Below are 16,182 nucleotides of genomic sequence, written 5' to 3' on the forward strand. Positions count from 1 at the left end.
GATTAAGCCATGTCAACTTTTTTTTTGATGGTATTTGTTAAGTGCTTACTATGTGCACACCACTGTTCTAAGTACTGGGGGGAATACAAGGGGATCAGTTTGTCCCACATGGGGCTCACGGTCTTAATCCCCATTTTGCAGATAATGTAACTGAGGCCCAGAGAAGTGAAGTGACTTGCCCAAGGTCACACAGCTGACAATTTATTACTCTATTTATTTATTACTCTATTTATTTATTTATTACTCTATTTATTTATTTATTACTCTATTTATTTATTTTACTTGTACATATCTATTCTATTTATTTTATTTTGTTAGTATGTTTGGTTTTGTTCTCTGTCTCCCCTCTTTTAGACTGTGAGCCCACTGTTGGGTAGGGACCGTCTCTATATGTTGCCAATTTGTACTTCCCAAGCGCTTAGTACAGTGCGCTGCACATAGTAAGCGCTCAATAAATACGATTGATGATGAAGTGGCGGAGCTGGGATTTGAACCCATGACCTCTGACTTCCAAACCCGGACTCTTTCCACTGAGCCACTCTGCTTGGAGGAATAGCATGGCCTAGTAGAAAGAGCATGAGCTTGGAAGTCAGAGGGCGTGGGTTCTAATCCCTCCTTTGACATGTTTGTTGTGTGACATTGGGCAAATCACTTAACTTCTCTAGGCCTCAGCGACTTCATCTGTAAAGTGGGGATTAAATCTTACTCCCTTCTACTTAGACCATGAGCTCCATGTGGAACAGGGACTGTGACCAAACTGATTAACTTGTACCTACCCTAGTGCTTAGAACAATGCTTGGCACAGATTAAGCACTTAATAAGTACCATAAGTATTATCATCATTATTATTATTACCTAGACATAGGACAAGGACTGTGTATGATCTTCATATATGATCTTTCAGACAACCAGCGTGGCTCAGTGGAAAGAGCCCGGGCTTGGGAGTCAGAGGTCATGGGTTTTAATCCCTGCTCCGCCACTTATTGGCTGTGTGACTTTGGGCAAGTCACTTAACTTCTCTGTGCCTCAGTTACCTCATCTGTAAAATGGGGATTAAGATTGTAAACCCCACATGGGACAACCTTGTATCCCCCCCCAGCGCTTAGAACAGTGCTTTGCACATAGTAAGTGCTTAACAAAGGCCATCATTATTATTATTATATATGATATTTACATCAGGACTTGGAGCATAGTAAGCCAGGCCATTAACAAATGTCAGAATTATTATCACAGTTATTATATCAGATTTCTTCTTTGAACCAAGGAATGACCAGAAACAGAGTTTCAGTCCCTTTATTAATAAAAGAGGGAATGTGTACATGTAAAGGAGGTGCATACTCAATAATTATTGAGCTCTTCCTATGTGCAGATCACTGTATTAAGCACTTGGAAGAGTACAATACAACAGAATTAGCAGACCTGTTCCCTGCCCATAACGAGTTTACAGCTAAATCATCATCATCATCAATCATATTTATTGAGCGCTTACTGTGTGCAGAGCACTGTACTAAGCGCTTGGGAAGTACAAGTTGGCAACATATAGAGACAGTCCCTACCCAATAGTGGGCTCACAGTCTAAAAGGGAGAAACAGAGAACAAAACCAAGCATACTAACAAAATAAAATAAATAGAATAGATATGTACAAGTAAAATAAATAGAGTAATAAGTAGATAATAAATAAATAGAGCTAAATCAACAGTCACAGGAAAATAATCAATCAATAACATTTATTGAGCATTTACTCTAGGCATAGTACTGTACGAATTACTGTACAATAAAACTGGCAGACATAATCTCTGCCAATCTTATAATCTAGGATTTTACAATCTAGAGCAAATATCCCGACTAGGGAAATCATGTAGCGAAATCATGTTTTCTCAAAGAACTGTTCCTGTCCAGCTCCCACTGAACAACTGTTCAGAGCCCTCTACATTCAATTCCGGGATTAGTCTTGAGGAATCAAAGTATCCTAATCACTTTTCGACCAGCTTTAGAGCCAAGGAAAAGGCCAGAAGTTACATGCCATGATTCTTTTCTATATAACTAAAAATCACTTAATTTAGCTATAGCGTTCCACAAATTCTCAAAGCAGAGATGTTCTAAGAAACACTTAATATTCTGGATTTTTAGGAGCATGTGTTAATCATAATAATAATAATTGTGGTATTTGTTAAGTGCTTACTATGTTCCAGGCACTGTACTAAGCACTGGGTTGGGTACAGGCAGATTGGGTTGGACACAGTCCCTGTCCCACATTGGGTTCACGGTCTCAATCCTCATTTTACAGATGAGGTAACTGAGGCTCAGAGAAGTGAAGTGGCTTGCCCAAAATCACACAGCAGACAAGTGGCGGAGCTGGGATTAGAACTCATGACCTTCTGAATCCCAGGCCCGTACTCTATCCACTCCACCATGCTGCTTCAAAATGCATTTGTTAAGTACTTGTTATGTAATAATAGTAATCAATCAATCATATTTATTGAGCACTTACTGTGTGCAGAGCACTGTACTAAGCGCTTAGGAAGTACAAGTTGGCAACAGTAATAATAATGATGGCATACTGTATATATGTATATATGTTTGTACATATTTATTACTCTATTTATTTATTTCTTTTACTTGTACATATCTATTCTATTTATTTTATTTTGTTAGTATGTTTGGTTTTGTACTCTGTCTCCCCCTTTTAGACGGTGAGCCCACTGTTGGGTAGGGACTGTCTCTATATGTTGCCAACTTGTACTTCCCAAGCGCTTAGTACAGTGCTCTGCACACAGTAAGCGCTCAATAAATACGATTGATGATGATGATGATGATTTGTTAAGTGCTTACTATGCACAAAGCACTGTTCTAAGCACTGGGGGGGATACAAGGTAATCAGATTTTCCCACGTGGAGCTCACAGTCTTAATCCCCATTTTACAGATGAGGTAACTGAGGCTCAGACAGGTTAAGTGACTTGCCCAAAGTCACACAGCTGACAAGTGGAGGAGACGGGATTAGAACCCATGACTTCTGACTCCCAAGCCCGGGCCTTTCCACTGAGTACGCTGCTTCTCTGTGCCAGCCGCTGTGCTAGGTGCCAGGCACTGTACTAAGCACTGGGGTAGATACAAGCTAATCAGGTTGGACATGGTCCATGTCCCAAGTGATGCTCACAGTCTCAATCCCCGATTTACAGTGGATGTAACTGAGGTCCAGAGAAGTGAACCATACCAGTTTTCCTGTTTCATAATAATATTTTCTATGTATTCTTCCAAAAGAAACATTCTCGTTCTTGTGAAACTATAGGAGCCTGCTCTTGAAGGGAAATATTTTGGTAAAAATTTATTTTTGGCATATGTCAAATCTAATATTAGGGTCAACAATATATACTCAGTGCCAACTGAGTACTGAGCTCTATATTAGGTATTTCAGAAAATATGCCAGAAATATCACTAGAAATTGCTGCCCTTATGGAGCTCACAGCTGGCAGAGTAAGCATATTGATGTTAAACTGCTAAATATATTCTAGTTAAAAGAATTTGAAGATATATAAGAATACCAAACACAAGTGGATAATCAATTATGAATAAACAGGTAAGAGTGTTACAGTATTAGACTATCATTCTGTCATCCCGGAGCCCTCTAGGCTGCAAGCTACATGTGGGCAGGAAACATGTCTAAAAACTCTGTTATGCTGAACTCTCCCAAGTGCTTAGTACAGTGTTCTGCACACTGTAAATGCTCAATACAGAGAAGCAGCATGGCTTCGTGAAAGAGCACAGGCTTGGGAGTCAGAGGATCTGGGTTCTAATTCTGACTCCGCCACCTGTCTGCTGTGTGACCTTGGACAAGCCACTTAACTTCTCTGTGCTTCAGTGAACTCATCTGGAAAATGGGGATTAAGACTGGGAGCCATATGTGGGACAAGCTGATGACCTTGTATTTACCCCAGCACTTAGACCAGTTCTTGGCACATAGTAAGCGCTTAACAAATATAATAATAATCAATCAATTGTATTTATTTATTTATTGAGCGCTTACTGTGTGCAGAGCACTGTACTAAGCGCTTGGGAAGTACAAGTTGGCAACATATAGAGACAGTCCCTACCCAACAGTGGGCTCACAGTCTAAAAGGGGGAGACAGAGAACAAAACCAAACATACTAACAAAATAAAATAAATAGAATAGATAGGTACAAGTAAAATAGAGTAATAAATATGTACATATATACAATATATATGTACATATATACATATATAATAATAATAATAATAATAATAATGAACACAACTGATTGACGGTGATAATTTGGTAAATATCTCCAAAACTGAGCCCATTCATGGGATCCTTAAATAATCAGCTAGCAGTTGTCCCAGCCTCCCGTTGAGTTCATCTTGAAGCTTCCCTGCCAGGTGAGTACCTGGTTTTAGGAAGCGCTGAAAGCAAAAGAAAATAAAAATAAAAATAAAAAATTCTAAGTGGAATGCATGTGGTGCCCCACTACTGCAGCCGACAAACATTTTGGCAGTTTACTGGGGCTGAGGGGAGGCCGGCCAGCTGTGACGATGGCAGGGCAGCTGAGAAGCAAATGGTGTGGTAAATAGATCACAGGCCTGAGAGGTAGAAGGTCGTGGGTTCTAATCCCACCTCTGCCACTTGTCTGCCATGCATGACCTTGGGCAAGTCACTTCACTTCTCTGAGTCCAGTTAACCCAACTGTAAAATGGGGATTGAGACTGTGAGCCCCATAAGGGGCAGGGGTAGGGGCGAGTTTGAACCTGATTAGCTTGTATCCACTCCAGCGCTTAGTACAGTGCCTGACACGCAGTAAGCACTTAAGAAATATTATTATTATTATTATTATTATTTTTTTTATTATTATTATTTTTAGTGAATGGCTTTTCTGGACTTCCCTGACTTTTTCTCTCACCAGAGATGGATCCAAGACAGTTCTAGCCTCCTCGAACCATGATCTTTCATTTCTGTTGTTTCATTTTCATCACTTTTGTGGTTGAATTTATTAAATCTTATTCAAAGCACATCTCCTCCCAGAGGCCTTCCCTGACAATGCCTTTATTTCCTCTTTTCCCACTTCCTTCTGCGTTGCCTTCGCACTTGGATATGCAGCCTTTATTCACCACCCCACTCAGTCCCACAGCACTTAAGTACGTATCCATAATTTATTTATTTATATTAATGTCCGTCTCCCCCTCTAGACTGTTGGCTTATTGTGTGCAAGGAATGTGTCTACCAACTCTGTAATGCTGTACTCTCCCAAATGCTTATTACAGTGCTCTGCATGCAGAAAACACTCAATAAATACAATTGATTGAACGTACTGGACACCTAGTTTGGCCTAGTCACTTTCCAGGGAACAGTCATTTATTCATTCATTCAATCGTATTTATTGAGCACTTACTGTGTGCAGAGCACTGTACTAAGCGCTTGAGCAGTACAAATGGGCAACATATAGAGATGGTCCCTACCCAACAATGGGCTCATAGTCTAGTACATTCCATGTAGGACCTATTAATGATCATTAATAATAATAATAACGGTATTTGTTAAACACTTACTATGTGTTAAGTATTGTTCTTAAGCTCTGGGGTAGAGAAGCAGCATGGCTCAGTGGAAAGAGCACGGGCTTTGGAGTCAGAGGTCATGGGTTCAAATCCCGGCTCCACCAACTGTCAGCTGTGTGACTTTGGGCAAGTCACTTAACTTCTCTGGGCCTCAGTAAAATGGGGATTAAGACTGTGAGCCTCCCTTGGGACAATCTGATCAGCTTGTAACCTCCCCAGCGCTTAGAACAGTGCTTTGCACATAGTAAGCACTTAATAAAATGCCATTATTATTATTATTATTATTATTATTATTATACAAACTAATCAGGTTGGACACAGTCTCTGTCCCACATGTGGGTCACGGTCTGAATCTCCATTTTATAGATGAGGTTACAGAGGCACAGAAAAGTTAATTGAGTTGCCCAAGGTCACACAGCAGAAAGGTGGAGGAGCCAGGATTAGAACCTAGGTCCTTCAGACTCCCAGGCCTGTGATCTATCCACTAAGCCATTCATGCATTCATTCATTCAATCGTATTTATTGAGCGCTTACTGTGTGCAAAGCACTTTACTAAGCACTTGGGAAGTACAAGTCGGCAACATATAGAGACGGTCCCTAACCAACAACGGGCTCACAGTCTAGAAGGGGGAGACAGACAACAAAGCAAAACATGTAGACAGGTGTCAAAACCATCAGAATAAATAGAATTATAGCTCTATGCACATCATTAACAAAATAAATAGAATAGTAAATATATACAATTAAAATAAATGGAGTAATAAATCTGTACAAATATATCCAAGTACTATGGGGAGGGGAAGGGGGTAGAGCAGAGGCAGGGAATGGGGAAGAGGAGAGGAAAAAGGGGGCTCAGTCTGGGAAGACCTCCTGGAGGAGGTGAGCTCTCAGTAGGACTTTGAAGGGAGGAACAGAGCTAGTTTGGCAGATGTGTGGAATGAGGGCATTCCGGGCCAGAGGAAGGACGTGGGCTGGGGGTCGATGGTGGGACAGGCAAGAACAAGGTACAGTGAGGAGCTTAGCATCAGAGGGGTGGAGGGTGCGGGCTGGGATGTAGAAGGAGAGAAGGGAGGTGAGGTAGGAGGGGGCGAGGGGATGGACAGCCTTGAAGCCCAGAGTGAGGAGTTTTTTCTTGATTCGTAAGTTGACAGGCAGCCGCTGGAGATTTTTGAGGAGGGGAGTAACTTGCCCAGGGCGTTTCTGCAGAAAAATGATCTGGGCAGCAGAGTGAAGTATAGACTGAAGTGGGGAGAGACAGGAGGATGGGAGATCAGAGAGACTGATGCAGTAATCCAGTCGGGATAGGATGAGAAATTAAACCAGCAAGGTAGCGGTTTGGATGGAGAGAAAAGGGCGGATCTTGGAGATGTTGTGTGGGTGAGACCGGCAGGTTTCGGTGATGGATTAGATGTGTGAAGTGAACGAGAGAGTGGAGTCGAGGATGACACCAAGGTTGTGGGCTTGTGAGATGGGAAGGATGGTAATGCCATCTACAGTGAGGGGAAAGTCAGGGAGAGGACAGGGTTTGGGAGGGAAGATAAGGAGCTCCATCTTGGACGTATTAAGTTTTAGATGGCGGGCAGACATCCAGATGGAGATGTCCTGAAGGCAGGAGGAGATGCGAGCCTGGAGGGAGGGGGAGAGAGAGCAGGGGCAGAGAGATAGATTTGGGTGTCATCAGCGTAGAGATGTTAGTTGAAGCCATGGAAGTGAATTAGTTCACCAAGGGAGTGAGTGTAGATAGAGAACAGAAGGGGACCAAGAACTGACCCTTGAGGAACCACCACAGTAAGGGCATGGGAGGGCGAGGAGAAGCCTGCAGAGGAGACTGAGAATGAATGGCCAGAGAGATAAGAGGAGAACCAGGAGAGGACAGAGTCTGTGAAGCTAATGTTGGATAGCATGTTGAGGAGAAGAGGGTGATCCACAGTGTCAAAGGCAGCTGAGAGGTCAAGGAAGATTAGGATAGAGTAGGAGCAATTGGATTTGGCAATAGGAGGTCATTGGTGACCTTTGAGAGGACAGTTTTGGTAGACTGGAGGGGACGGAAGCCAGATTGGAGGGGGTCTAGAAGAGAGTTGTAGTTGAGGAATTTGAGGCAGCTAGTGTAGATGACTCGTTCTAGGAGTTTGGAAAGGAAGGGAGGTGGGAGATAGGACGATAACTAGAAGGGGTAGTGGGATGAAGAGAGGGTTTTTCTTAGGATGGGAGAGACATAGGCATGTTTGAAGGCAGAGGGGAAGGAACCAGTGGAGCGTGAGTGGTTGAAGATGGAAGTTAAGGAGAGGAGGAGGGAAGGGGCAAGAGTTTTCATAAGATGAGAAGGAATGAGGTCAGAAGCACAGGTGGATGGAGTAACACTTGAGAGGAGGGAGATCTCATCTGAAGATACTGCTGAGAAGGATGGGAGAGTAGCAGAGAGGGTTGAGAGCGTGGGGGATGGAGAAGGGGGAGGGGTGATTTTGGGGAGCTCAGACCTGATGGTGTTAATTTTAAATGAAATAGGAGGCCAGATCGTTGGGTGTGAGGGATGGAGGAGGGGGAGGAACGGGGGACTGAGGAGGGAGTTAAATGTACGGAACAGCTGTTGGGGATGACGGGCATGGGTGTTAATAAGGGAGGACAAACAGTTTTGCCTGGCAGAGGAGAGGGCAGAGTTAAGGCAGGAAAGGATAAACTTAAAGTGAACAAGGTTGACTTGGTGTTTAGACTTTTGCCAGCAGCATTCAGCAGCTCAAGCATAAGAGCGAAGGAGATGGACCGTGGCAGTGATCCAAGGCTGTGGGTTAATGGTACGAGAGTGGTGAAGGGAAAGGGAAGCGAGCGAGTTGAGTAGAGAGGGTGGAGTTGAGAGCAGTAATCTGGTCATCAAGAGTGGGTAGAGAGGATAGGGAGGCGAGGTGGGGAATGATGCATGATGCATGCAGGCCATGCTGCTTCCCTAATATTACCAACAGTTTTACACAACGATAGTAATTTAGAAAAAAGAAAAACTGAGAGGAATGAGGAGAGCAGTAGGTGTCAAGGGAAGGGAAAAGAAAGGAGGCATAGGGAACAAACAATGCACAATAGCAAATAATAATAAGAACGATGGTATTTGTTAAGCACTTACTATGTGCCCAGCACTGTTCTAAGTGCTGGGGTAGATACAAGGTAATCAGGTTGTCCCACTTAGGACTCACAGTCTCAATTCCCATTTTACAGATGAGGTAACTGAGGCACAAAGAAGTGAAGTGACTTGCCCAAAGTCACACAGCTGACAAGTGGCGGAGCCGGAATTAGAACCCACAACCTCTGACTCCCAAGCCTGGGCTTTTTCCACTAAGCCACGCTGCTTCCGTAATCAAGATGTAAGTGGCATTGAGACATCTCATTCTGATGGTTATTCTGTGACATCCAGGCAGAGGAATGGCAACTATTTTGGCTGTAGGGTTAAACTGGTATCAGTTCATTGAGGTTTGCTGTATGTTTTTGCTCCTCAATTTTGCTGTCATTGCTGGTAACGCCCATAACCGTCTCATGTTCTAAGCATGCAGTCTTGGCATGCTCTTCAATTTCTCCCTTTTTGTACCTCTCTGCCCCTTCTTTCTTTATAACATCTCGTAGTCTGTTGGTTCCCCCCCCACAATCTCTGCAGAGTTAAAATCCTTATCTACATACTTTTGTCTCCCTTAAGTCATCTCTCACTGGGCAGTTTTACCCTCCCTGCACTAATCCACATTAAAAGTCATGGCCGAAATCACTTTTCTATTTTGTTTCTAAAGAATCTATGGCTTCTTCAAAGTGCTCATTGGGGAGCAAGGTCTGGGTCAGGGATTGAGGGTCAGAGGACCTGGGTTCCAATCCCAGCTCCACCACTTGCTTGCTGTGTGACCTTGGGCAAGTCACTTCAGTTCTCTGTGCCTCAGTTTCCTGACCTGCATATCGAGGATTTTATACATGTTCTCCATCCCCCTTAGATTGTGATTCACCTGTGGGATAGGGACCACATCTTACCTGATTGTATTATATCTCCCGCAGTGCTTGGTACAGGGCTTGGCTCATAGTAAAGTCTTAACACATATATTTATTATTATTTTCTTCTGATGTTTGCATCAGTTCATGCTTGTTTTGCCCTCTCTGAGTCTTTTTTCATCCTTTCTTGGCCTTCCAGTATTTCCTCTTTGACTACCGTTATCACCTGAGACCAAAGCGGACTTCTAAATCTTTTTTCTTCTTTGTGATATCTGTTAAGAGCTTACTGTGTGCCAAGCACTGTACTAAGTGCTGGGGTGGATACTAGATAATCAGGTCGGACACAGTCCTTGTCCCTCATAGAGCTCACAGTCTTTATCCCCCTTTTACAGATGAGGTGAATGAGGCCCAGAGAAGTGAAGCGACTTGCCCAACGTCACACAGCAGTCAAGTGGAGAAGCCAGCATTAGAACCCAGGTCCTTCCGACTCCCAGGCCTATGCTTTATCCATTAAGCCAAGCTGTTTCTCATTCATTTAATCGTATCTATTTAGCACTTACTGTATGCAGAGCACTGTACTAAACACTTGGAAAGTACAGTTCTTGCTACTTCTAAAATAATAGTAATAATGGCATTTATTAAGCACTTACTATGTGCAAAGAACTGTTCTAAGTGCTGGGGAGGTTACAAGGTGATCAGGTTGTCCCACAGGGGGCTCACAGTCTTAATCCCCATTTTACAGATGAGGTAACTGAGGCACAGAGAAGTTAAGTGATTTGCCCAAAGTCACACAGCTGACAATTGGCAGAGCCGGGATATGAACCCATGACCTCTGACTCCAAAGCCGGTGCTCTTTCCACTGAGCCATGCTGCTTGTCTCTCCTAAACTAGTATCTTAGTTCAATTTTCCTCTCAGTACCCATTTCTTCCAATAAACCCTCCATCAGAAATTCCATTCCTCCAAAGAATGGAAAGCCATCTTTCTATGAGCAGCGTGGCTCAGCGGAAAGAGCCCGGGCTTTGGAGTCAGAGGTCATGGGTTCACATCCTGACTCTGCCAATTGTCAGCTGTGTGACTTTGGGCAAGTCACTTCACTTCTCTGTGCCTCAGTTCTCTCATCTGGAAAATGGGGATTAAGACTGTGAACCCCCGTGGGACAACATGATTACCTTGTAACCTCCCCAGCACTTAGAAGAGTGCTTTGCACATAGTAAGCACTTAATAAATGCCATCATCATTATTATTATTATTATTATTAATATTATCTGGAGATCACTTCACCTTCTAACCTGGATCTTTTATTGCTCCTTTTGTCCCTTCTATTTAGTCTGTGAATCTCTGGGAAGTGCTAAATATCTTCCTCAATGTTTGATTTGGTACCGTGCGGGAGAAACAATTACTGCTAAAATGATAGATAATTATTAGGGTAACCAAGACATCTCCCACTCCACAAGATTTTTCTGTACTGAAATATTTGTTGTAGGCCTTAGTGTGTATTTCAAAAATCACAAAGTATAGTGGTTTCCCCACTGGGGAACTGAATGCTGCCCATTTCCTTGAGTTGGCTGTCAAACAGAAAAGCAATTCACTCTTGACTTTTCAAAAAATGTTGGGGGGATTTGTTTTCAGGAATGTCTGCCAGCCCAAACATTGCCCATGCCCTCTGGATGTCCTGGCTCAAGTAATCTAAAAGATGAGCTCACCCTGACATCCTAAAGCCGTGTTTCATTGAAATAACCGCTAAAGCAGGGAGCGCTTAGCATCAAAAAGTCAGAGATTGTCTGGCCATTTGACGGAGTGGTCGCAATCACTATGAAGTCTTCCATTCTCAGCTGGAATGTGACAGAACATGGTAATTAATGCATGTTGGGTCAGAAGTTATCGACCATATTTCATTTTTGAACTCTAGACCATAAGCTCATTGTGGGCGGGGAACGTGTCAACCAGCTCTGTTCTTTTGTACTCTTCCAAGTGTTAGTACAGTGCTCTATACACAGTAAGTGCTCGACAAATACCATTGATTGATTGATTGAATGGTTGATTGATTAATTTAAGACAGCATGCTGCCCTGGGATATTTAGCTTTAGCCTTTATTTTGTCTACTATGAAGGGGCCCCAACAGCTTCATATGACAAAATCTCTATTATTTCTCGTAGACTTGGAATGATAATTTTATTCTCCCCTTAGGGCATGTAGTGGATAGAGCACAGCCCTGGGAGTTAGAGGACCTGGGGCTCCAACACTTATCTGCTGTTTGACTCTGGGCAAGTCACTTCACTTTTCTGTGCCTCAGTTCCCTCATCTGCAAAATGGGCCTTCAATGCCTGTGCTCCCTCCTACTTAGAATGAGAGCCTTGTGTAGAATCTAATTATCTTGTGTCTACCCCGCACATGGTACAGTGCTTGGCAGATAGCCCTCAACAAATACCACAGTTATAGTTATGATTATTATTATTATTACTATCATTCCATCCCTTCAGTTTACACTGATTGGAGTTGCCCATTTATTCAATAGTATTTATTAAGCACTTACTGTGTGCAGAGCACTGTACTAAGCACTTGGGAAGTACAAGTTGGAAACATATAGAGATGGTTCCTACCCAATAACGGACCCATGAATCGCAGGGAAGAAAATAACCCTTTGAAAGATGTCACTTCTTTCTCTGATTCTCTGGAGCCTTTCAATTTTCCTCAGTAGCTTAAATAGAATTTTTATAGATCTCAAAATTTATTTTGCGATTTCTGAAATGTGTCATACCTTCAAGATTCCTGGGTTCACAGTGGAGAACTCTTTTATTAGTGATCAGTTGTCTGCTGAAAATGAAATGGCCAAAGCAAAGGTATTTTTAATCCTGTAAGAAATCTAAGTGAATTGTTCCCCCTCCTATTCAAGTCGAAAGCCTGAAGTCAGAAGGCAGACATTTATGCTGTGTACATATGTGTCTCTTCCAGAGCCAAAGATGTTTGTCTTGCTTTATGTTACGAGTTTTGCCATCTGTGTAAGTGGACAACCTCGTGCTAATCATTTCAAAGGAGAAAGTCCCTCCCCAAGGTATATATGTAGTGTGCCTGGCTTACCTGGACCTGCAGGTCCCCCAGGAGCTCATGGATCACCTGGGCCACATGGACGTATTGGCCTTCCGGGAAGAGATGGCAGAGATGGCAGGAAAGGCGAAAAAGGAGAAAAGGGAAACGCAGGTAATGATCCGGACCAAATCTCAACCCCCCTCTAGATTGGAAGCTCATTTTGGGCAGGGAACGTGTCTACCAACTCTGTGGTATTGTGCTCTCCCAAGCGCTTAGTACAGTGTTCTGCCCATGGTAAGTGCCCAATGAATACCAGTGATGATGATGATGATAAAACACCACCCCTCTCCACCCACCTCCAGACTTCCAACAAAGCCCTGGTTTTTCATGGCGTAGTTGGTGATTGAGGGTTCTCTCTCCTCCTGACTGTAGAAGAAGAGCACTGGTTAGTACCCTCCTGCTGACCCTCAGAGAGGAAAATATTCTTATCGCATAACTGACTTCATTCATTCATTCATTCATTCATTCGTATTTATTGAGCGCTTACTGTGTGCACAGCACTGTACTAAGCGCTTGGGAAGTACAATTTGGCAACATCTAGAGACGGTCCCTACCCAACAGCGGGCTCACAGTCTAGAAGGGGGAGACAGACAACAAAACAAAACATATTAACAAAATAAAATAAATAGAGTAAATATGTACAAATAAATAGAGTAATAAATAAGTACAAACATATATACAGGTGCTGTGGGGAGGGGAAGGAGGTAAGGCGGGGAGGATGGGGAGGAGGGGGCTCAGTCTGGGAAGGCCTCCTGGAGGAGGTGAGCTCTCAGTGGGGCTTTGAAGGGTGGTATTTAGTCAGCGAAAACCAATGGCACTGAAAACTGTCACTAGGCAAAAGACGAACAGTTGCATTTTCCAAAAGAACATCTGACCTGAAGCTAAAGATGAATAATAATTTGCTTTTCTTGATACTAAATTAAGCCCAAGCTCACCGTCTATTTGAAGAATTCAAGGATCATGACATGGAATTAAAGTCAACATAGTTTGGATAGGCTGTTGACAGTCCGTTAAAAAATAAATATTCGTTTCCACCATCGGTATTAATTAACTGACTGAACAAGAGTACATAAACCAAACCAAGAGGGGCCGATAGCCTTATTTCAGTCAAAAGTTGTAGGCATTTCGTAAATCCCATCCTTGTGGGAGTCAAGGGGGAGCGTCTGTGAGTGTTACATAAACACCTCTACATTATTGGTGGCTAGATGTGAGTTGTCAGAGGAAGCCCGATGCTCATCAGAATCATAATTTAACTTTTTTAAAGTCTTAACCTTGAAACTTCTGTAGGACAGGCGCAGAGCGAAGGACTTGAAAGCTAGACAAAATATTACATTTTCATTTGGAAATTTAAACCGTGACTAAATTACAGGGGATTGATTTTTGATGGCAGAGTGGAATGGGGTTAAAAGTGTCATTCGAGACACTAAAATATTTCCTGAGACACGGTGCTACTGACGGGGTCGTTGTTTCCAAAATCCACTCCTTGCCTGATGTCTAACGGTTATTTCCAACATTTCTCGAAGGTTTCCGAGGCAAGACCGGATCTCTAGGACCTGTGGGAGAGAAAGGGGACCAAGGAGAGACGGGCAAAAAAGGACCTGCAGGATTAGGAGGGGACAAAGGAGATGTGGGACACACTGGAGTTCCTGGACCTAAAGGAGACAGAGGGCAGCCGGGTCAACGGGGCGTTCCCGGCATCTGCAAGTGTGGAAATACAGTGCTCAAGTCTGCCTTTTCAGTGGGCATTACCACAAGCTACCCGGAAGAAAGGTTACCGATCATCTTCAATAAAGTCCTTTTCAACGAGGGAGAGCACTACAACCCTTCCACTGGAAAGTTCATCTGCGCTTTTCCCGGAATCTATTACTTCTCTTACGATATCACTTTAGCCAATAAACACCTGGCCATCGGACTGGTGCATAACGGGCAGTACCGGATTAAAACCTTTGACGCCAACACTGGGAACCACGACGTCGCCTCTGGATCCACGGTGATCTACCTTGAGCCGGAAGACGAGGTCTGGCTTGAGATCTTCTTTGCGGACCAAAATGGGCTCTTCTCTGATCCCAGCTGGGCAGACAGTTTGTTTTCTGGATTTCTCTTGTATGTCGACACGGATTATCTGGATTCCTTAGTTGAGGATGATGAACTGTGACAGGGCTGATGGTGATGGCAATGGACCTTCCAAAGCACGCAGTTCAAACAGACACGGGATTTAATCTGGGAGCCGTGGAAGGCAAGACAGCAGTGATGCTGTTGGAAATACTGCCGGTGAAATCCGAAAGAAATTACAGATGTTACCATCCAACGTAATCGAACGGGATGCTTTATTCCCCAGTTAGGAACGTGCAGAATGGATCACGTAGAACTCCGGATATAAATCCTCTTGAAAGCAATGTTCATAAATATTTAAACAAATGAAAGATAATGTCTACAAATTTTATATTAAATACATTGAATTAGAATATCTGCTGACAATGGTACTGTCTTATTAAACTTCGTGGAACTCTTTCCTTTCAGTTATTAAAGAGAATCATAACACCGAGAACAAGTCTTCCAACTCTGTTGCAATGTGCTCTTCCAAGAGCTTAGTACAGTGCTCTGCACATAGTAGGTGCTCGATAAGAAGCAGCGTGGTTCAGTGGAAACAGCCCAGGCTTTGTAGTTGGGGGTCATGGGTTCAAATGCCGGCTCCACCAATTGTCAGCTATGTGACTTTGGGCATGTTACCTCAAGTGTAAAATGGGGATTAAGACTGTGATCCCCCCACGGGACAACCCGATCACCTTGTAACCTCCCCAGGGCTTAGAACAGTGCTTTGCATATAGTAAGTGCTTAATAAATGCCATCGTCATCATCAACAATAAGAATGATTGATTGATTGACTAATGTACTACATTTGGTCATTCTCAGGAGATCACTGAATGACAAAAACAGTAGAAAAGTGGAATGAACAGTCTCCGCAGTGCTAAGGTGATGTGGTCTATTGGAAATAAATAGCAAGTGATTCATCCTGGGATATCCTGCTTTAATCAATTAATCATATTTACTGAGCACTTATTGTGTGCAGAGCAATGTATTAAACACTTTAGAGAGTATGATAGAAAAGAGTTGGTAGTCATGGTCCTGGTCCACAAGGAGCCGACAGTCTAGAGGCGGAGGCAGATGTTCATAAAGCTAAATTAAGGAAGTGTACATAAGTGTTGTGGGCCTAAGGGTAGGATGAATAAAGGGTCTAAATCCAAGTGCAAAGGTGACAGGGAAAGGAGTGGGAGAAGAGGAAATGAGGTTTTAGTAGGAGAAGGCTTCTTGAAGGAGATGTGCTTTTAATAAGACACTGCAGGTGATCATCTCTTGGATATGAAGGGGGAAGGAATTACAGGCCAGAGGCAGGATGTGGGTGAGAGGCTGATGAGGTCAGGTTAAAGTGAGTAGGTTGGCATGAGAGGAGTAAATCCTGTGGACTGGCTTGTAATAGGAGAGCAGCGAGGTAAGATAGCAGGGGGCAAGGTGATTGAGTGCTTTAAAAGCAATGGTAAGGAATTTCTGTTTGATACGGAGGTGGAGGAGGAA

At 43.2% G+C, this 16,182-nt stretch overlaps 1 protein-coding gene across 1 annotated transcript in view; it reads left to right on the top strand.

Moving 5' to 3' along the window:
* The window catches only part of C1QTNF7 (C1q and TNF related 7), a 180,419-nt gene extending 165,332 nt beyond the window's left edge, over positions 1–15,087 (top strand). The window contains exons 3-4 of the mRNA XM_038745415.1: positions 12,475–12,720; positions 14,133–15,087. Coding sequence (XP_038601343.1) covers positions 12,483–12,720; positions 14,133–14,764 — 870 coding nt within the window. The 5' untranslated portion in view covers positions 12,475–12,482 and the 3' untranslated portion in view covers positions 14,765–15,087. The remainder of the gene's footprint in view (positions 1–12,474; positions 12,721–14,132) is intronic.
* Positions 15,088–16,182: the final 1,095 nt, after the last annotated feature.

Source organism: Tachyglossus aculeatus, chromosome 4, assembly GCF_015852505.1.
Source record: "Tachyglossus aculeatus isolate mTacAcu1 chromosome 4, mTacAcu1.pri, whole genome shotgun sequence".
In the NCBI taxonomy this organism is placed as follows: Eukaryota; Metazoa; Chordata; class Mammalia; order Monotremata; family Tachyglossidae; genus Tachyglossus; species Tachyglossus aculeatus.